This window comes from Crotalus tigris, unplaced genomic scaffold (assembly GCF_016545835.1).
Source record: "Crotalus tigris isolate CLP2741 ecotype Arizona unplaced genomic scaffold, ASM1654583v1 scf7180000019553.37968852642:3898890, whole genome shotgun sequence".
Lineage (NCBI taxonomy): Eukaryota > Metazoa > Chordata > Lepidosauria > Squamata > Viperidae > Crotalus > Crotalus tigris.
Genome location: NW_024097591.1, coordinates 1,785,678 through 1,806,893, shown reverse-complemented (window position 1 = coordinate 1,806,893; position 21,216 = coordinate 1,785,678). Strand labels below are relative to the sequence as shown.

Below are 21,216 nucleotides of genomic sequence, written 5' to 3'. Positions count from 1 at the left end.
AAGAGCAATATGGTCCTTTGCCCTCTCTGAAGTAATGGCTAGAGGGTGGAACAGGCAGAAATGCATGCCTTTGACTTTTGTTAAATGTATAGCAATTTGTGACTGATGCTAAATGCAAAAACACCCATCCGTTCCTCAAGCATCATCAGCTTCCGGTGATTTTGTAAAACATTTATCCCCAGGTTTTTTAAAAACTGCCTTTTGCAAACTGGACAATGAAGCCTTTCTTTCAGTCTTGAGAGGTGCAGGATCCAAAGTTGAGTTCGCTTCTGCAAATACAGCAGGAATTTGCTTCTCTCCTTGACTAGTTTCCATCCGTTGCTTCTTCTCCTGCCTTCAGAGGCTTTGGAGAACAGGTTGACACCCCCCCCCTCTTCTTTGGGGCAGCCCCTCAAATACTGAAATAGAGCTATCATGCCCCCCCCCTCGTCTTTCTCTTCATTAAACTAGACATCCCCAATTCCGGCAACTGTTCTTTTTATATTTTAGCCTCCAGTCCTCTGATCATCTTTGTTGCTCTTCTCTGCACTCTTTCCAGAGTCTCAACATCTTTTTTTTTATTGTGGCGACCAACTGCAAGGGACCTTGGTGGTCCTCTAGTCCAACCCCCTACTCAGGCAGGAGTCCCTATCCCATCCCAAACAAAAGGCTGTCCAGTCTCTTCTTAAAAATCTCCATTGTTGGAGCACCCACAACTTCTGGAGGCAAGTTGCTCCACCGGTTAATTGTTCGAATTGTCAGGAAATTTGGTCCTTAGTTCCAGGTTGATTACCTGAATAGAGTGATAGGGGGTTGGACTAGTTGCTGGCTGTGGAATTCTGGGAGTTGTAGTCCACATCCCTTAAAATTGTCAAGGTTGAGAAACACTGGACTAGAAGACCTCCAAAGTCCCTTCCGACTCTGATTCTGTTCAAATCTTTGGCACACTTTGCTTGGATGTAGCCCAGGGCATCCAAAACTCTTTTAAACATGTCAAGCTTTGACAAAAAACATCGAGCGAGACGGGGGTTCGTTTTGCACCCACCTAACCAGCGTTGAAAGTTGCTTTTCACCAGTCTCCCTAGAGAGGTCAAGTCAGTTTTTAGCAGAAAACCAACACAAGGTGTGTGCCTTTGATTAGCAGTGGGGGATAAAAAAAAAAAAGCCGAAGAAAGTCACACCCCAAAATCCCACCAGCAGAAATTTCATGTATTCCAGATGGGGCATAAACAAGTCTTCTTTTTAGTCGCAGCAAACAAAGCATCTCACTTCATGCTCCCATCTAGGGGAAGACAACAACCGAAACACAGAGGCACACACCCCTCCCATCCTAACACTAACCCTAACCCCACCAAGAAAAGTGCAATTATAGCAACCAAAACAACAACAACAAAAAAAGATTAGAATGCTTTTGAACAAAAGCAAAAGCTTGGGGGGAAAAACCAGTGAAATTCACAGCTGGGCTGCTTGTGTTACGATACAAAATAAGGCAGAACACAAAGAGGGTTGTTAAATGTGTTTTGTATTTTTTTTTACTCGCACCAAAAGAGTATTATTCCTAAATCTGTAAGAAATCACAGATCCAATCCGAGGTTCACTAAACTCCGACTGCAAGTTGTCCGTCTTCAAACGGGTTTGAAAGCTGCATGCAAGGAAGCCAATTTTTCAATGAGGGTTCCAGAGAGGAAACAATGTTGGTTTGATCGAGGCAGCTGAGCATAGGCAGTCTTGAGAAGATGGACTGAAAAGAGTCCGTGTGCAAAATATTGTAACAGCAATAGAAGAGAACAAAGGTAGTTTCCATAGTGACAGGCAGCTGGGGTGCAATCCCAAAACTTCTGGAGCATCCTTTGAACACCTTTGGCGTTGACAAAATCCCCATCCGTCAATTGCAAAAGGCAGCTGGACTTAGCACAGCTTAAATCTTGCAAGGTTACCTTTAATATTATTAAACATCTGCCTATCCCAGGTCCTTGGGAAAGGCTCAGCGGGTGAACAAAGAAAGTTCAAATCCAGTCAAAACATCTGGATGACAGCCAGATTAGCCAAAATGTATAAAGGATATTCATCTATGTGTTGGAAATGTAAAAAAAAAAGGGGCACTTTTTTTAATGTTTGGTGGACATGTAGAAAAGCACAGGCGTATTGGCATATGGTCTGGGAATGGGCAATAGAAATGACTATGCAAAACATTCAGTACAAATCTGAGACTTTACTGTTAGGAATACTTGAAAAAAATGTAAGTAAAGATGACACATATTTATTCATTCACGTGTTTACAGAGGCAAGGATATTATTTGCGCAAAAATGGAAAGCTATGGATCTACCGAGTGAGGAAACATTAATTCAAAAAATCATGTATTGCGCAGAATTAGACAGGATAACTAAAAGATTAAAAAATCAGGATGAATCAGATTTTTATCAAATATGGAATAAATTTTATAGATGGTGGGGAAAAAAATGAAGGTCATTGTCATGAGAAAAGCCAAGATTGAGATTAGAATGATGTTACTGTAAAGAGATTTATTTGTAATTAATGTAAATATGGACTGAGATGTCTGTCAAATGTTGATTTACCATGTTCAATGTTTTTAATCCTTTTTTTTAATTCAATAAAATTTATAATTTTTAAAAAAAATATCTGGATGACTGTGCGACAAACCATAACAATAATTGAACACCGTCAGCATTGACACAGTCTCCATCGGACAAAAGGCAGTTGGACTCGGAACAGCTGACATCCTGTAAGGAGAGCTTTAACACCATCAAACAACCACACCTGTCTATCCTAGGTGCTTGGAGGCTGTATTAAAATGCCAAATCCAGTCTGAACATCTGGCCGAGTGTGTGACAAACCACTAATAATAGTAATAATAATCCACAAGGCATCTTAATTCTCCCATGTGCAGGACACGTAATCCGAAACTGGAGAAGGGTAGATCCTAGTACATATAATCAGCTAAGTTTCGGTGTCACGTTGTGAGTTACACAGGGGGGAAAAAGGAAGACGTAGAATGAAAAAAAACAAACTTGGGTACAATATGTTCCCAGTCGCTTAATTGGAAATGCTGACCATGAAGTACCTAGGAATCCAGAACCAGGTGGACTCAGCCCAGCTCATCCAGGTTCAATTCCATCAGATGAAAGTCATAATGTGGCTTGGAGGCGTGAGAAACGATCCTTGTGGCTTGCAAGCCAGCATTTGAGGCTTAACCAAGTGCATTTCCAAAGGGTTGGGCCACATCGCATTATGGCCAACAGTCTCGTCAAGAGATTCCCAGCCAGAAAATGGAACTCCTTGGTTTCAGTTAATTTTAGCCATGACTGATGTACTGGCAGACACTCTGGGAATCATGGTCTTGCTGATCCCCCAAAACATCAAATCTCTGCTTCCTCAGCCCTGGTCAAGGTTCATCTCCTAGAAGAAGGTCATCCGTTGGGCTGAACCACCATCTCAGCTCCCAAGAAGGTTAGTAAACAATCTTGTTGGATCCGCGACTTTTTCTCCCAACTGGCACCCAGCGTGCTAACTCCTTTTTTTACTGGCGCCGCCAGAGATACGTCTGGATGGAGTTGGCAGGGATTTGAGTTAAAATAAGACCAACCGAGTCAGTCAGTCCGAAGGTGAGGCTGAACAAAGACCTGCGGAAAAAAATAGGTGGAAAAAGAAAGGAAGGAGGAAAAGATGGGAAAGAAGAGAGGAGCAAAAAAAGAGGGAAAGAACAAGAAAAGGAGAAGGGGAAAGAGAGGAGAAACAGAAGCAGAAACGCAGTCACAAAGCGGTGGAGAAACACAGCCACAACGGTCACTTTCTTCTTCTTCTTTTACGTCCAACATACTCATCATGATGTTTCTCTGCTCCGAATTCCTGCGAGGTTTCTAAAGAGAACTTTCTCGCCCAGGTTTCTGGGTGGCAAGACGCTTTGATACCTAGTTTGGTGTGAAAAGCTACAGCCAGATTCAGACCTCTGAAATGGGCACCTTGTTTATTTTACTGCCGTGCTCCGTTTTATTTGAGTATTTATTAAATATATATGCCATCCCCAGCAGTCAACAAAGTAATGGGAAGAAGTTATCACACTCAAATCGAGACATGTTAACTTTGTGGCGTGAGCCTTGGATAGCCTGCGTTGGAGGGGAAAATGTCTGATGAGGGGGAAAAAAAAGCCTTCTTGAGAACTAGAAACCTGGCTGTTTGAAAGCATTGCCCTTCAGAACACCGACACTCACCGGTTTAGGACCACCACCACTGCCGATCCATCGGGGCGAAGCACCGCAACATGTTCCAAGTTGCAACTAAAGTAAGGTTGAACCACTGTCAGCCCAACGCGCTGTGATCCTTCAAGGATGAACTTGCTAAGAGGGGGAAAAAAGGAGGCCATGATGGAAAGATCCCACTGCAAGGATCTACCCTGGTTTGGAAATCCTGAGCTTAAGGTGGGCTGGCTGAGCTTAAGATTAATTGGCTGAGCTTAAAGTCGGCCGGCTGAATTGAAGGTTGACCCATTGAGTTTAAGGTTGGTTGGTTGAGTTTAAGGTTAGTTGGCTGAACTTAAGCTTGGCTAGTTGAACTGAAGATTGGCTAATAGAGCTTAGTTGATTGTGCTTAAGGTCAATAGGTTGAGCTTAAGGTCAATCGGTTGAGCTTAAGGTTAATCAGTTGAGCTTAAGGTCAATCGGTTGAGCTTAAGGTTAATCAGTTGAGCTTAAGGTCAATCGGTTGAGCTTAAGGTTAATAGATTGAGCTTAAGGTCAATCGGTTGAGCTTAAGGTCAATCGGTTGAGCTTAAGGTCAATCGGTTGAGCTTAAGGTCAATCGGTTGAGCTTAAGGTTGGCCAGTTAAGGTTAATGTTGAACAAGGTCAACTGGATCAGGCTTAAGGTGGGCTGGTTGAGCTTAAGGTTGGCTAGTTGGGCCTAAGATTAGTCAGTTGAGTTTATGGTTAGATGGCTGAGCTTAGATTGCCAGTTGAGCTTAAGGTCAGCCGGTTGATCTTAAGATCGGCTGGCTGAGCTTAAGGTTAGCCGATTGACCTTAAACTTCCATTGAGCACCTATGATTGAGGGTGGACTTAAACCTAATAGACCCCTAAAGTAACCCTCCCCCAGAATCCTTAAAAAGGGTCCTTTCTGCCCCATCCATCCTTTCATCCCAATTGGATTTCACCCAATTTAGACCGAGTTGTCACGAGGCGGAGATCGGCTCTCCCGTTGTTGCCTTTCTCCCTTGGTGATCTTCTACAGAACCAAGAGGACTAGCTTCTTATCTGAAGCTTCATCGCTACGCCTAAACCCCGGGGGTCACTCCTTGGGGGCTCAAGGGCCACGGGTCCCCACCCCTGCCCGGCGGTTCCACCTGAAGTGGCCCAAGTGGTAGAACATGGGCTGCTTGTAGAAGATGTCGCCAATGGGGTCGACAATGATTGGACTATCCACGAAGTTCTTCACCCAGTTGGGTCCCCCTTGTAAATCCAGGGCCAGGTTCCAGTCGATCCAACCGACGACGTGGTGATTCAGGTTCTAGAGAGAAGAGAGGGAAGGAATCAGGGTCTCTCTCCCTCCATTCCTTTCCCTCCCTTTCTTTCTCTCCTTTTCCCCTACACTCCTTCCTTCCTCCCTCTTTCCCTTCCTTCCTTCCTCCCTCCCTCCCTCTCCCTCCTTCCTTTTTTTCCCCTTCCCTTCCAATTCTCATTCCTCCCTCTCTTCCTCCCTCCCTCCTTCCCCTCATCTTCTCTTTGCTACCCTTTCCCTTTCTTTCTTCCATTGTTCTCTGATCCTTCCCTTCTTTTCCACCCATCGCCTCTGTCTCCTTTTTTCTCTCCCCCTCCCTCTTTTCTTTCTGCTCTTCCTTCTTTCCATTGTCCCTTCCATCCCTTCTCTTCCTCCCACTGCCTCTTTCTTTTCTCCTTCCTTCCCTCTCTCTCCTTGCCTTTCCTTCCTTCCTTTCTTTCTTTCTTTCTCTTTCTTTCTTTTTCTCTTTCTTTTCTTCCCTCCCTCTCCTCTCCTTCCTCCCTTCTGTCCTTCCTCTCTCCTTGCCTTCCCTCCCTCTCCTTGTCTTTCCTTCCTTCTTTCCTTTTTTCTTTTTCTCTTTCCTTCCTTCCCTCCCTCTCTCTCCTTGCCTTTCCTTCCTTCCTCCCTCCCTTCCTTCCATCCTTCTCTCCCTCTCCTTGCCTTCTCTTCCTTCCTTCCTTCCTTCCTTCCTCCCCTCCCCGTCCTTTCTCTTTCCTCCCTGCCCTTCTTCATCAGCTCAACCCCCGCTCTCTTCCATGCACCCAGCATCGTACCTCCAAGATGCTGTGGCTGTAGTCCTCCCCTCGGTCCCAGGACCCGAGGATAACATCCCGTTCCCAAAAGAAAGACCCGGCACAGGCTTCGGTGGCAATCAGAAAGTAGTCGGGGAAGATACGGTGGGTGGCTTCCACCGTGTCCTTCACGGGGCTGATGAAATCCATGTACCAGTGGAGGCCGATGCCGTGAATGTAGCGGTAGGCTTGACTGTCACCGCCCAACACCTTGACAGGAAAAAGGACAGGGTGTGTCATCACACACAGCTGGAAAGCCCAAACTCATGCGGGCTGACTTTACAGCATCAGAGTCAGGCTAAGCCCTGGAGAACTGCAGGAATCCCTACAATCAACCCAGTTAGAAAACTATCCAGCTTCAGTGTTTTTCAACTTTGGCAAGTTGGTGGACTTCAACTCCCAGAATCCCCCAGCCAGCGTGCTTTAAGACGGGTGGACTTCAACTCCCAGAATTCTCCAGTCAGCAAACTTTAAGAGGGGTGGACTTCAACTCCCAGAATCCCCCAGCCAGCGTGCTTTAAGACGGATGGACTTCAGCTCCCAGAATTCTCCAGTCAGCGTGCTTTAAGACAAATGGACTTAAACACCCAGAATTCCCCAACCAGCATACTAGCTGGGGAATTCTGGGACTTGAAGTCCCTCCATCTTCCACTTGTCAAAGGGGTATCTGTTTGAAAACCTCACATTCTTACTCTTATGAAGCTTGAAAACGTAAGGCCCGTTGGCTGTTGGACAGGAGACCACCAAGAGAACCTCAAAACATCACCTTCCCTATTGTGACCTAGAACCTTAACCGAAAGAAGCCGTGCTGGATAATCTTTCAAAATGAAGGCGTCAAGGAAATGTGTCAATAAAATTAAGCTAGAACATAAGGGTACCTTTCCTAATGGATTTATCCGCCCTCTTCCTGTTCCAAAATTCTTATGTTCTAGAACAATTAATTTTAATTGTGTTTTTCACACATCCCCCTCCGTATTTCATTTTGATTTCAGACCGGAAAGCAAAGCTCTTCCTATTTTTTGCTGTGGTTTACCTCTCTGCGAGTCTACAATGCAGGGCAAGTTGTAAGCAAAGACTGCCCTCCTTCATTCACCTTGAAATCTCTGCTGGTCTGTTTTTTTTTATCAGATATTCATTCTATGGGGAGACTCAGGATATCCGGGGGGGGGAATCAGAATTTTTATAACTTCCAGTAATTCTGCATTCTCAGCTTTCAAGAAAACCCAGAAGATCTTGGTTTTTTTTTTTTTTTCCTTGCTATAGAATTCTGGCACCATCTTTCCAACTTACATTCCGAGCCTTAAGGATTAGTGGCTTGATTGGTTAAAAAAATAATTTTTAAAAAAGTTAAACGAAAAGGAAGGAGGGATGGGAACCCAGAAAGGTGGGGGACCATGCCCCTCTTTTTAGATCCAGTGTTGAAATTTTAAGCCCCCCCCCACTCACCACTTTTGCCCAATTAGGGAGATGCATTCGGTTGTCATCGAGAGTAATTAGACGAACTTTCTTGTGCAAACTTTGGGCCAGGGCAGGGCCGAGATCCAGAGCAATGAAGTCACGCTGCGATTCTGCGCTGAACCCCAAAGTCTGGAAAGGGTAATTTTTCACAAATCCAGAGGAAGGCTCGTTTTGAGCGGTGATGGCCCAGAAGGTTAAATTCTGCTCAGCGTACGCATCGAGAAACCTGGGCCAAGGGCAACAAGACACCATGGTTCACATTTAAACTGGCAAGAACGATCGGATATCAGCTCTCAGGTGTTAACCATCCAAAATCTGGTTTTTGTTTGTTTTTTTAATTTTAAAAACCATGCAGACTTTGCAGGCTGAAATATACCCTCTGCTGACAGCAGAGGGTGCTGTTCCCCCCAAAATGAAGGCATTTTTCTGCCCGTTTCACCTGACAAAATAAGAAGCCCAAGTTTTGTGGAAGGAATCGCCCGCTTGCCCTTTCAGCCAGCCTTTCCCTTTCCAGTCCTCGTTGCTTTTCATCCAAATTGGAGCAGTCCATGGGCTGGCCATAAGGGAGATGGGTCTCTTCGACATAGCCTTGGCCCGATGCACAATGGGGATCTGTGGGGAGAAAGAGTGGGGAGGGGGGGGTCAACAAGGACCAGCGATGGCCGCCCGGGGTCTGGAGGAAGATCCAGATGCTCTTCGGAAAAATGACAAAGTGTGATTTGGGCCTGGGGGTGGCTGGGGAGGAATGGGATGGCTTTGTTCCAATTCTCCAAGCAAAAACAGACAGAGAACCCCCCCCCAAAAAACCAGTTCCTTTTTCAGGAAAACAAACAAACAAAAAAGGTGGTTTTCCCATGAAATACGTCATCCCCTCTTCTGCCAGCCCCCCCCCCTTTTGGATAAAACTTACTTTCATTAGTAGGTCTTCCGCAACCAGGCTGAAATTCTTTAGCTCGTAGTCGTACGGAAAATCGTCATACGTGTACGGCCGGATAGAGAAATCACAGCTCGCCATTGGCATGCGCACAAGATTGTATTCAATCCCTGTGGGGTGTAGGAGGCAGACAATCAAGAGTGTGTGTGTGTGGGGGGGAGATGTCGAGGACCCCCTGTAGAAACACGGAAGGGATAGATAGATAAATAGATGGATGGATGGATGGATGGATGGATGGATGGATGGAGACCCATTCAGATAGATAGATGATAGATGATTGATAGACAAAGATGGATGATAGATGATGCCTAGTTCTCAGGAAGTCTGAACAACGTAACTTTCTTTGATTAACACAACGTGGTAATTCTGTCTTGAAGACAGTAACAACAGAAGGCCGGGGAAGTAATTTGTGGTTTGTTAATTATGAACATTTATTTTGACCTATTCTTTATGCATCTGCATGGCTGTGTAACGTTCTGACATAGACTCCCCATTATGAAAAAGAGACAGGTTGCCCTCTACCCTTTGAAATTAAAAATAAACACAAGGGGAGAAAATGGACTACAGTTTTGACACATTGAATGGCTTGCATGTAGAATTCTTGTCATAAATTAAATTCTTGTTCCTGCAATACAATCCAGTCTCTCTCTCTCTCTCTCTCTCTCTCTCTCTCTCTCTCCATCCATCCATCCATCCATCCATCCATCATCTATTATCTTTTGTCTATCAATCACCTATCATTTATCTGTCTGAATGTGTCTCTATTCATCCATCCATCATCTATCATCCATCTTTGTCTATCAATCATCTATCTATCTGAATGGGTCGCTATCTGTCTGTCTATCTGTCTGTCTATCTATCTATCTATCTATCTATCTATCTATCTATCTATCCATTCATCCATCCATCATCTATTATCTTTTGTTTGTTTGTCTATCAATCAATCATCTATCATTTATCTGTCTGAATGTGTCTCCATTCATGCATCCATCTATCATCTATCTTTGTCTATCATATTTGTCTGCCTGAATGGGTATCTATCTATCTATCTATCTATCTATCTATCTATCTATCTATCTATCTATCCATCCATCCATCCATCCATCCATACCACTCATCTGAGTTCTCCTTCCTGCATGTCCAATCCAATCCAATCCAGGTAAGGAAGGAAACTGGATTCTTCCATTGTTAATAAACAGAATAAAGTAATTTATCTAGCCTATTTGTTACACATCCATCGTTAAGCAACTTGTTTTTCAGCCCCATCAATGATGCTGAGAATTTTAATTTTCAGGAGCCAGCCTGTCTTGTTTTTTTTTTTCCTCCTCCCTCCCCATTTGTTTCCTCTGTTCATGTTCTCCAATGGGAAGATCAAAGCTGAAAACAGTTTCACTTAGTCACATTCCCACATTGTTCCCGGAGCTAGGTCTATTTTTCCAGCTAAAAATGGCTCCCGGAGCTAGGATCATTTCTCCAGCTCAAATGTGGAGTTCCAATGCACAAACGTGTGTCCACCTTAACTTCCTTCTAAACCATGGGTAGGCAACCTTGGCTCTTTTATGACTCATGGACTCCCAGAATTCCTGAGCCAACATGGGGGAATTATGGCTCCCTTCATTGACTCATGGACTTCAACTCCCAGAATTCCTGAGCCAACATGGGGGAATTATGGCTTCCTTCACGACTGGTGGACTTCAACTCCCAGAATTCCTGAGCCAACATGGGGAAACTATGGCCCCCTCATGACTCATGGACTTCAACTCCCAGAATTCCTGAGCCAGCATGGGGGAACTATGGCCCCCTCTGACTCATGGACTTCAACTCCCAGAATTCCTGAGCCAGCATGGCTCAGCTTGGAAACCTCTCCCTTTCCTCTCAGCATGGCTGACTCAGGAATTCTGGGAGTTGAAGTCCACGAGTCATAAAAGAACCAAGGTTGCCTACCCCTGTTCTAAACCGAATTCCTTTTAGATCCCTCTTACCTCCCTCTTCAACCACTAAACCCCTTGCACTCATGCTCACCTTCCTCCGAGAAGTAGGAACGGAGTAGATTTTTCTGGGTGTTCGGCGACAGAGCCAGGATGTTGATGGAGGCTGCATCAGTGACGGACCCCCCAAATCCTTTTATTCTTTGATACCGCTGGGCCGTCTCCAAAATCAGAAGAACATCTAAGGAAAGGAAGGGTGCAAAGGAAGAGTTACACTGAGGCAACAGAGGTGGCCTAGACATTTTATAAATACATACATAAAATAAAGACCATTACAACTGGAGGCATATTATTATTGATTTAATCTTCAATTTGATTCATGGTCTGGGACTGGTAAAACCTTAATAGTTCAAGTCCTAACAAACAACCTAATAGCTGCTAAGGTAAAGTCTGAGTATATAGGCATTACATATTATTATTATTATTATTATATTATTATTATTATTATATCATCATCATCATCATCATCACAGTCAGCCAGATGTTTAGGCTGGATTTGGCATTTTTGTCCACTTATTAAGTCTTTACCAAGGACCTGGGATAGGCTATATTATTATTATTATTATTATTATTATTCATAGTCAGCCAGATGTTTAGACTGGATTTGGCATTTTTGTCCACCCTATTAAGTCCTTACCAAGGACCTGGGATAGGCTATTATTATTAATAATAATAACAATAATAATAAATATGAATCAGTTGCCAAACATCTGAATTTTGATCACGTGACCCTGGGGAGATGGGACTTGTAGTCCTGACACCTCCGTGGGAGAAATACCTGGTTTGGCCGTCAGCTTCTGAAAATAGCCTTCTCTGCGTTCCAGCCGTTTTCCGGACTTGCTGCTTTCGTACACCACAAACTGACCCAAAGGGGGGAGAGAGACGGGGTCTTGCGTGTCGCAATACGTGCTGTTACAAATGCACACAACAGCATTGTCACCAAAATATTTCGGGACACAAGGTCGGCTTCCTGAATGGAGAAGGAAGGGAACGATTTTTACGAAAATCGACAAAATCGACAGATGTAGAATAGACATTAGGAATATACGGGTAATCCTCGATTTACGACGGGCCTTTTAGCAACCGTTCAAAGTCACAACGGCACTGAAAAAAGAGGATTTGGGCCTGTTTTGCACACTTACAAAAAAAAAAAAAGCGGGAAGTCCTAGTTTAAATTAAGGATCTGCCTTCTCCTCATGTTCTTGCTGTCAAACAAGCACAGGTGTCAAGCAGGAATGCCTCCCTCTTACAGCAGCTAAATACTTTGTTTAAAGGTAAACTGCCTTTCAACATGGAGGCTCCACACTTCCATGGAGATTTACAGCAAACTTGGAGTTTTTTTCTCTTTTAAACTTAGCCAAAACAGTTCACACAAAGCCAAATTGGACGAAACTGCGTGCAGGGTCAAAAGAATTTTTGCAGGAAGGCAAAATCAATTTCCCCCCAAACTCACCCGTTGCTGTCTTGGCCACAGCCAGTAAGAAGACCAAAGCGAGAAGCCAGCTTGTCACGGATGCCATAATCCCACCAATGTCTCACGCTGGGTTGCAAAATCAAGAAATTAGGAGATGAGAGGTTCCACCCAGGTGGTTCTTCGTACCTACAAAAACCCCTGAAACAAGGACAGGAAATTCCAATTCAAATCAAGTAGCAAATCAAAGTGACTCTAAAAATTCACAATCAGATTTACTAGTCTGAGAGCCTTAAATATTCATAAGGACAGGCTATCCATGCAGTCTAAAAAAACAAGGAATGGTGATGTTTAATATTGCAAATGAGAGGAAAAGACTAATCGAGCAATTTTAAACATCACCATTCCTTGTTTTTTCAGACTGCATGGATAGCCTGTTCAAAACTCCTTCTATTTATTTTTAAGCAACTTCATTGGGTTGTTTTAAGATAAAATAGAAAGTGACAGAAGGAAAGATAAAGGAAAGAAGGAAAGAAAAAAGAGAAGAGAAACGAAAAGAGAAAAGAGAAAAAAGAAAAGAGGATCTAAGGGGGGGGCAGTTAAAAAGAGTGACTTCTGACTTTCTTCAATACAGATCTGCAGCCTTCTAACTCAGCGCCCATCGCCTTCTGAGAATTTAGTCTCGGAGAGGAAGGAGAAAAGATTTTGTAGGGCCTGGTTAAATTTGAACTCGGGACATTACCTGTCGAATTCCCGCTTGACAATTTTATCCGCTGGGTTCTCCGTCACCTTCCTTTCGGCCCAAATGTAAAAAAATAATAATAATTCCTTTTTGCCTTGGCCAATTTCCAAAGCAGTTTGTTTTTTTTTTTAAAGCAAAACTTGTAACGCTTCCTCAGGAAATCTTTTATACCCTTCGTTAAATCCTCCGGCCTTTTTTTTTTTCCACGCCTCGCCTGTTACAACACCACAATTATCCTCTTAACCAGAAATGATACAGGGAAGAAGGAAAAAAAAAAAAAAAACCAACCCAGAGGATTAGAAGCACACTAACAGAAGAGGGATTTTTTTCCCCCACAGATAAACTCAATTTTTTTTTAAAGAAAAGTTGGCAGTGTCTCCCCTGGCAGGGAGTGAATTTTTCTTAATCTTCAAAACAACAACAACAAAAAAAACACACACAAAGAAAATGGCTTATGCGAAAACGCTCGTTTTCATTCCCAGCTTTTTGAGAAAACAAAATAAACCCCCACCAGAAGATGGACAAATCAGACCTCCTCCGATAAATATGATTTTTAAAGAACTATCTTCGAATCAGTCAAGACAGAACACGGAATAACAGGGAGTTAAATGAAGATCGTTTCCTTCGCTTAGCTAGGACTAAAATAAAAAATACAAAATAAGAATAACAGAACTACCTTTGTTTTTTTGTTTTTGTTTTTTTAGTCTAGCATTAGAAATATGCAAAATATTTCTGTTCCTTAGTTCGGGACTTCTGTTCCTTAGTCACGACCAATAATGCAGCTCAAAATTTCTGTCACTAAGTGAGACAAGGGTTATTTTTGCTCCATTTTATGACTTTGCTTGCCGCCGTTGTTCACTGAATCACTGCGTGAAGTTAGTGATACAGTTGTTAAGTGAACCTGTCTTTCCTGTGGACATTGCTGGTCAGATGGTCGCAAAAGGAATGACGTGATTCCAAGGCACTGCGACCGTCATAAATACAAGTCAGTTTCCGAGCGTCTGAATTTCTATTCTATTCTATTCTATATTCTATTCTATTATAATCTATATTCTATATTCTAATCTATATTCTATATTCTATTCTTTTCTATTCTATATTCTATTCTATATTCTATTCTCTCTTCTCTCTTCTATTCTTCTATTCTGTTCTATTCTATTCTATTCTATTATTCTATTCTATTCTATTTATATTCTCTTATTCTATTCTATTCTATTCTATTCTATTCTATTCTATTCTATTCTATTCTATTCTATTCTATTCTATTCTATTCTATTATTCTAATTCTAATTCTATTCTAGTCTATTCTCCAGCAAGAAACATATTGTTCAGCCCTCAGCACACAACTGGAATAGCCGGAAAAAAGAAAAAAGAAAAGCCTTTGCAATCCCAAAAGGATATTTTGACGTCAAATGTCCAAATTTGCACAATCCTAGCAGGAGCGCCCCACGTCCCAGCATCAAACCACCCCAGCGTGGTTTTCCTCAACTACGTGGTACAAATCCAGCGTGCGAGTTTATGATCCTCTTAACTCTTGTGCAAATCCCCATCAATTGCACACCATCAATGTAGGTTAATGTTAACGTAGGTTTAGTCCTACATTCTCCAGTCCTGGCAGGGGGGGGGGGAAACCTGTCTGACTATAGGCAGTTCTCGGTTTACGACCCCAGATGGACCCAGGATTTTTTTGGGTAAGCCAAGGGTTTTGTTAAATGGGTCACCTCTGATTTCACAACCTTTTTGGCATGGCTGTTTAAGCGAATCGCTGCAGCTGCGAAATGAATGATATTAGAAGGACTGGCCATCAGCCACTTTTTTCAACTTCCAACGACCGCTAAACAGATAGTTGTTAAGTTGAGGGCTAACTTCCTCGGCAAGGTTTTTCAGACGTAGTTTGCCATTGCCTCCTTCCTAGGGCTGAGAGAAAGTGGCTGGCCCAAGGCCACCCAGCTGGCTTTGTGCCCAATGGAGCATTAGAACTCACGGACACCCAGTTTTTCATCCGATGCCTTTAATCGGGACACCAAGCTGGTTCTAGAAGGGTGCAAAATACAAACTAGGTTAGCCAGGTAGCCTTTGGCCGCCGAGTTCACCATAAACGCAGCCCTTCCGCCAGACGTTGATGCAGAAAGGAGGCAACTGCGAGTAGCCAAAGGCTTGGAAGAAGCCATCTCATTCATAAAGAAAATTTGGCATAAATAAGGTGAATAATTGAGTAATTAAAAGCGTTGGTCTATACAGGATGGGGGGGGAAGTGGGGTGACAATTCTTCCTTGAGCCTCAAAACCAGCTGAGTATCATCCATCATTTCCCCCCGCCCCACCCAGCACTTAACGAAAACAATCAAAGCAAAAAACATTGTTTGAAAATTCCACTCAGAAAATAGCCCGGACATCTTTGCATCAGTGTAACCACATACCTAAACTATAAAAGCAGCGTGGTGGCATCAAGCCAGGCTGGGACCATGTCCTTCAGCATCCTTCATTAAAAACAAACCAACCTTAATTAAGACGATAAAAGCAGGAATGTCAACTTACCAGTCTCTCATCAATTCAAGCACAAGATGAAATTAAATATATATATATCTCCGCTGAAATTAACGCCATTTCGGTCCTATCCTCCAAGGACTGGGTGGTGTGCCAGGGGTGTTTTAAAAATATTTCTGGGTTTTGTAAAAGCTCCTGAAGACGCACTTACACCTCGGCAGCCAGGATGCAACTGTTGCTTTTTGCAGCTCAGCGTAGCAGGCGACACTCAACTGAAGGGAGGAACAAAAAAGGAAATACTTTTGAACTAGTTATACCACATCAGTTAAATGCTACTTGCCTGACCTGGAAGAGGATTTACAGATTCATCGCCAACTCACAACAGTCTATTTAGGGATAATAGTAATAATAGTAATAGTAATAGTAGTAGTAATAATAATAATATAAAAAAAGTTGGAAGGGACCTCAGAGGTCATCTAGTCCAACCCCCTGCTCAGGCAGGAAACCCAGCTGGGTTCATTGAACAATCCCATCATTAGCTTGGCAACTGACTCACGTTTACGATGGTTGCAGCATCCCGTTCCCCTTTGGCGACCTTCTGGCTAGCCCAGTCAACGGGGGAAGGAAGGTCCATTTAATCACCAGGTGACCAAATGAACACTTATCAGGAAAAGGTCGTCAAACGGGGGCACGACTCACAGAACACCTGTCTCGGTTAGCGACCGAAACATTGGGCCCAACTGTGGTGGCAACTCAAGGCCTAGCGGTAGCGGAGTGGTGATTGGCTTAACACCGGTGGGGAGGGGGGAAGGTCGTAAAATTGGCACACCTGACTTAACAAGCGCCTTGTTTAGCGACAGATATTCCGGTCCCCACTGTGGACGTAAGCTGAGGACTCCTCGCAGGAGTAGACTCCTCCCCACAGTGTTTTGGGGCTGTCGACACTGAGTCACTGGACGGAGGTAGCCTCACAGTGTACAAGCTGGGAGGTTCGACAACTCCACGTGCCCATAACGGGCACGTTCCTTGTAGCCTCCGGAACAACCAGCGTCCTCAAGCAAAAACGCCTCTTTTGTGGGCAGGAGTTGGCACACGCTGTACGGGATGATGAAAAGTTGGTCAGGAAGTGTTGCCACAGAGAAAGTTCAGCTTTCTCCTCTCGAGCTGGGAGGGAAGAACCCAAAGTACGGGAGGGCAAGCTGCGCTTGGCTCAAGAGGCGACGTTTACTTCCAGTCGGCATGGCAAGGAGAGGAAGTAAGTGATTTGCTGAGGCATCTCGTTCTCTGGCAGCCACTTGTGGCTTGGCCTGGTGCCTTCAATCTTTTGGGTGAGCGGGTCAGAGGAAGTTTAGGTAACCTGCATGAAATGGGGAAGACTTTCCGAGGAGAAGGAGGAGGAGGAGGAGGAAGAAGAAGAAGAAGAGGAAGGAGAAAGAGGAGGAGGAGGAAGAAAAAGGAAGAAGGAAGAGGAGGAGGAGGAAGAAGAAGAGGAAGAGAAAGGAGGAGGAGGAAGGAGAAGGAGGAGAAAGGAGAAGGAAGAAGAGGAAGGAGGAAGAGAAGGAGGAAGGAAGAGGGAGGAGGACGAGGAAGAGGAAGAGAAAGAGGAGAAGGCAGAGGAAGGAGGAGGAGGAGGAGAGGGGAGGAAGAAGAACAACAACATCTGCCTCTCCCACTTCCTTAGGAAGGACTTGACCAAAGGACAAAAATGCCAAATCCAGTCTAAACACCCGGCTGACTCTGTGACAGACCACAACAATAGCAATTGAACCCCATCGGCATTGACAAATTCCCCATCGGTCAATTGCAAAAGGCAGCTTGACTCGGAGCAGCTTAAATCCTGCAATTATGCCTTTAATATTATTAAACACCAACCTCTGCCCATCCCAGGGCCCTTGGGAAAGACTGAAGAGGTGGACCAAGATGCCAAATCCAGTCTAAACACCTGGCTGGCTGGCTGTGCCACCCACCACACAAACACAGCAACCACAATACATTTCATCCATTCGGTTCTAACTCAAACTTCCAGCACATTTCACGCTCCTCTATGGCTTCCCCCATTACTTACCAACCAGCCAGCAGCTACGCAGGTCCCTAACAGGCAAATGTTCAACAGGTAGAGCTCCCTCTCTCTCTCTCTCTCTCTCTGTGTGTGTGTGTGTGTGTGTGTGTGTGTGCAATGGCACCCATTAGAAATGAAATTTAGTTCTTGTATCCATCAGATTGCAAGCTGCCAAGAGCTGTGTTAGAGGTGAGTGGGTGGGTGATGCAAATGGATCTCAAGAGGACTAGTCCCTTAATCCCCAGTTTAGGCCTTCACCCTGGCCTAGGTGTTACTTTCATATTTCCCAATGTATGGCTTTCTTCCCAATAAACATGCAAGTAATGGTGGAGGCACCAGACTAGAAATCAGGAAAGGGTGAAAGCTGTAGGGGTGACTTTGCGTCTATCACCAGGAGCCGGGGAGTTCTAGTTCTGCCTCAGGCATGAAAGCCATCTGGATGACTTTGGGCCAATCGGTGGGTGAAGAGAGGGAGGGAGGGAGGAAGAATAAGGGAGAGAAAGAAGGAAGGAGAGAGAGGAGGAGGAGAGGGAGGGAGAGAGGGAGGAAGAATAAGGGAGAGAGAGAAAGAAGGAAGGAGAGGTAGGGAGGGAAGAAGAATAAGGGAGAGAGAGAAAGAAGGAAGGAGAGAGAGAAGGAAGGAAGGAAGGAAGGAAGGAAGGAAGGAAGGAAGGAAGGAAGGAAGGAAGGAAGGAAGGAAGGAAAGAAGGAAGGGGAGAGAGAGAGGGAGGGAGGGAGGGAGGAGGGGCTCGCTAGTGCAAGAGAAGGCCTCCATCCCCACCCCCTCCCCCACCGCATCTGAGTAACGCAGGAGTGCAATACAAACCACGAGCATTATGGTAATTAAGATGACCGTCACCACCCCGCCGCTATTTCTGCCCTTATCGCTAAAGACATAATCGCCCCCTTCTCCTCCTCCGCCACACGTACCGCGCCCTGATTTCCTAGGGACTAGCGCCTTCGCAGCGCAAGGGAGGTCGCAGCTCAAGCCGTTCAAAAAGGGAAGATCAGCTGATCGGCGGTCACGTGGGCTGACTGGTGGAAAAGGAGGAGGGGAGGAGGAGGAGGGGAGTGGAAAGGGGGCGTGGAAAAGACACAAGTGTTAAGCGCCTGGCACCAACTTTCAGTTCATTTCTTTCCCAGGGATCTTTCTTTCTTTCTTTCTTCCTTCCTTCCTTCCTTCCTTCCTTCCTTCCTTCCTTCCTTCCCTTCCCTTCTTCTTCTTCTTCTTCTTCTTCTTCTTCTTCCTCCTCCTCCTCCTCCTCCTCCTCCTCCTCCTTCTTCTTCTAGTTCTAATTCTTCTCCTCCTCCGAATTATTCTTCTAATTATTTTAATTCTTCTAACTCTTCTTGTAATTCTTCTAATTCTCCTCCTCCTCCTCCTTTTCTTCTTCTTCTTCTTCTCCTTCTCCTTCTCCTTCTCCTTCTCCTTCTTCTAATTCTTCTTCTAATTCTTCTAATTCTCCTAATTCTCCTCCTCCTCCCCCTCCCCCCTTCTCTCTTACAACAGTCCATTTAGTGACCAAAGTCACAACAGCACTGGGAAAAACTGACTTAGGACCGTTTTTCACACGTACGACCGTTCCAGCACCCCCAGAGCCATGGGGTCGACATTCAGACGCTGGGCCAAATGACTTAACATTTAGGATGGTCGCAGTGTCTCCTGGGGTCACGTGACCCCCCTTTTGTGTCCTCCTGAGAAGCAAAATCAAAAGGGAGAAGCTGGATTCTCTTAACAACCGTGCCACTAAACCAGGGCAGTGATTTACTGAACAACTGAGCAAAAAAGGTTGTACTGTAAAACGGGGCAAAAGTAACCGGTCTTGCTTAGCAAACAAATTTTGCAAATCCGAGGACTCCCGTCTTCATCGTAGCAATATTAAAGAAGCATCTGGAAAACTTACCCTGCTCAAAACACCTCGTTTCCTTTCTGCTGGGGCAGATGGGCTTTGTGGTGCCGCTTCTGTTCTTCCCGGACCTCCCTCCGTTCCAGGGCGAGGGAGCTGAGAGGAGGCACAGAACTTAGAATGAAAATATATCTATCTATATCTATATACTGCGTTCTGGGAGGCTAATCAGGAGAAGCTGGTTCCTCCGTGGCCTGCATCGGTGTGGTTGTGTGGTTGTGTGATTTGTGGTTGAAAGGAAGGTGTAGCTTTAAAGCTGCCGCTCGAGAAAGTGCTTGGAGACGGCCAGTAATTATAGCAAGACTCAGCCAGGCTTATTTGTGGAAGAAATCACATTTTTGTGGTTCTCTGCCCAGCCATCAACTGGAGCCGACAGGTGACTAATCAACAGATAATTAGTGCTTCTTGTTACTGCACCAACCATACTTTCCTTCATTTGACAGGTAGTTCTCGACTTACGACGGCTGTTGAGGCCCAGATTTCCGGGGTCGTGTGATCCAAATGCAGACGCAGGGCAACCGACTCATATTTATGACAGCTGGAGTGTCCCGGGGATTATGTGATTGGTGACCCTCTGACAAGCCAGCTTCACTTAACAATGGTGTTTCTAAGTTAACAACGAGGTCGTAAAATGGGGCAAAGTTCACTTTTCCGTCGTCGTCGTAAGTCAGGGACTATCTGGACTGCAGCAAAGAGCTTAAGGATGGGAGAGAGGAGGCATAAAAAAAAAACTGGCAGTTACACAACTTTTTTAATCCTTTCGTTGAACAACAAGGTGTTTGTGCAACCTGCTTTCCAAATCCAGTCACAAGACAACTAACTGGCCAGGAGCAGGTTTCACTCCGCAGGTGACTAGCGCTGACGCCGAGTTCGAAATCCTTCCAACTCTGCCCATCTCCAGACCTTCTGATTTCAGGATTAAGGCAGTGTGCATATGTGTGTCCTTATCAATGTCCTCGACTTACGAGCGGTTGCTTAGCAACCGTTCCAAGTTACAAGAACAGACCTGGTTCTGAAGTTCCAACAGTGGCTCCCCCTGGTGGTGACAGGACTGCACATCAAGCACGCAGCAACTGGCGTGTTGTGGCACCCCGCGGTCACGTGGCCGTGTTCTACGGTGTGTTTGTGCCGAACGAAAACCGGCAACGGATGGAAACTCACCAAGGAGAGCATGTTCTAGAACCCAGGAGACATTTCCTGACAGGGAGAACAATTAATCAGTGGAACAACTTGCCTCCAGAAGTTGTGGCTGCTCCATCACGGGAGCTTTTAAAGAAGAAATTAGACATTTAGGGCTTCTTCCCTTCCAGGTCTGTTACTCTGCTATCCTTCCTTCCTTCCTTCCTTCCTTCCTTCCTTCCTTCCTTCCTTCCTTCCTTGAGGTTTTGAAGAAGAGACTGGGTAGCCCTTTGTCTGAAATGGTATAGGGCTTCCTGCCTGAGCAGGGGGCTGGACTAGAAGACCTCCAAGGTCCCTTCCAGCTCTCTTATTCTGTTAATTGCGTCTGGTTTTTGGCAACAAACCAACGAGGAGTTTGCTTTACAACTGGAATAGCCGCAAAACAGGTTGTGAAATCAGGTCGGTCCCGTGGGTGACCTGCTTTGCAATCGTTGCAACTTAACGACTGCAACGGGCAGGCTGCCTTACGGTCGTTAGGTTAGGGACTGACCGTAAGATTTCAGCCCCCCTGCGGCAAAATTTAAAAATCATTTTCTGCTTCTCCCCGCAGGTGAGCGAGGGGCCCGCAATGGGAGAGTGTACAAGAGTGCAAGAATTGGTGTAAGGGTTGGGGGTCAAAAGGACTTGAGGCTGGATCAGGTCATTGGCTGGGAATGGCATTTGGGCTGGCCCGCCTTGTCTGCTTGTTGTGTATGAGCAGGATCAGGTGACTGGCAGGTGGCAGAGTTGTACCAACCAGTTGTCATCTGTTAAATATCTCATTTATTTATG

The 21,216-nt window shown here is 44.9% G+C and overlaps 1 protein-coding gene across 1 annotated transcript; it reads right to left on the bottom strand.

Annotated features, from left to right (window-relative positions):
• Positions 1 to 1,483: 1,483 nt before the first annotated feature.
• LOC120317098 (lysosomal acid glucosylceramidase-like) lies at positions 1,484 to 18,393 on the bottom strand. The gene is made up of 12 exons (XM_039363402.1): positions 18,290 to 18,393; positions 15,352 to 15,572; positions 12,115 to 12,273; positions 11,440 to 11,631; positions 10,696 to 10,842; positions 8,650 to 8,783; positions 8,179 to 8,351; positions 7,728 to 7,965; positions 6,264 to 6,491; positions 5,336 to 5,499; positions 4,210 to 4,335; positions 1,484 to 3,621 (listed from the first exon to the last, which is right to left on the bottom strand). The coding sequence occupies exons 3-12, from the start codon at positions 12,179 to 12,181 to the stop codon at positions 3,519 to 3,521; spliced, it is 1,572 nt and encodes a 523-aa protein (XP_039219336.1). The 5' UTR covers positions 12,182 to 12,273; positions 15,352 to 15,572; positions 18,290 to 18,393; the 3' UTR covers positions 1,484 to 3,518.
• Positions 18,394 to 21,216: the final 2,823 nt, after the last annotated feature.

Excerpts from the sequence above, each read along its gene's own strand:
- LOC120317098 (XM_039363402.1), bottom strand. The coding sequence starts at position 12,181 with ATGGCATCCGTGACAAGCTGGCTTCTCGCTTTGGTCTTCTTACTGGCT. Across the intron at positions 8,352-8,649 it reads CGGAAGACCTACTAATGAAA|ATCCCCATTGTGCATCGGGC; the intron begins GTAAGTTTTATC and ends TTCTCCCCACAG. Across the intron at positions 7,966-8,178 it reads TGGGCTTCTTATTTTGTCAG|GTTTCTCGATGCGTACGCTG; the intron begins GTGAAACGGGCA and ends CCCTTGGCCCAG.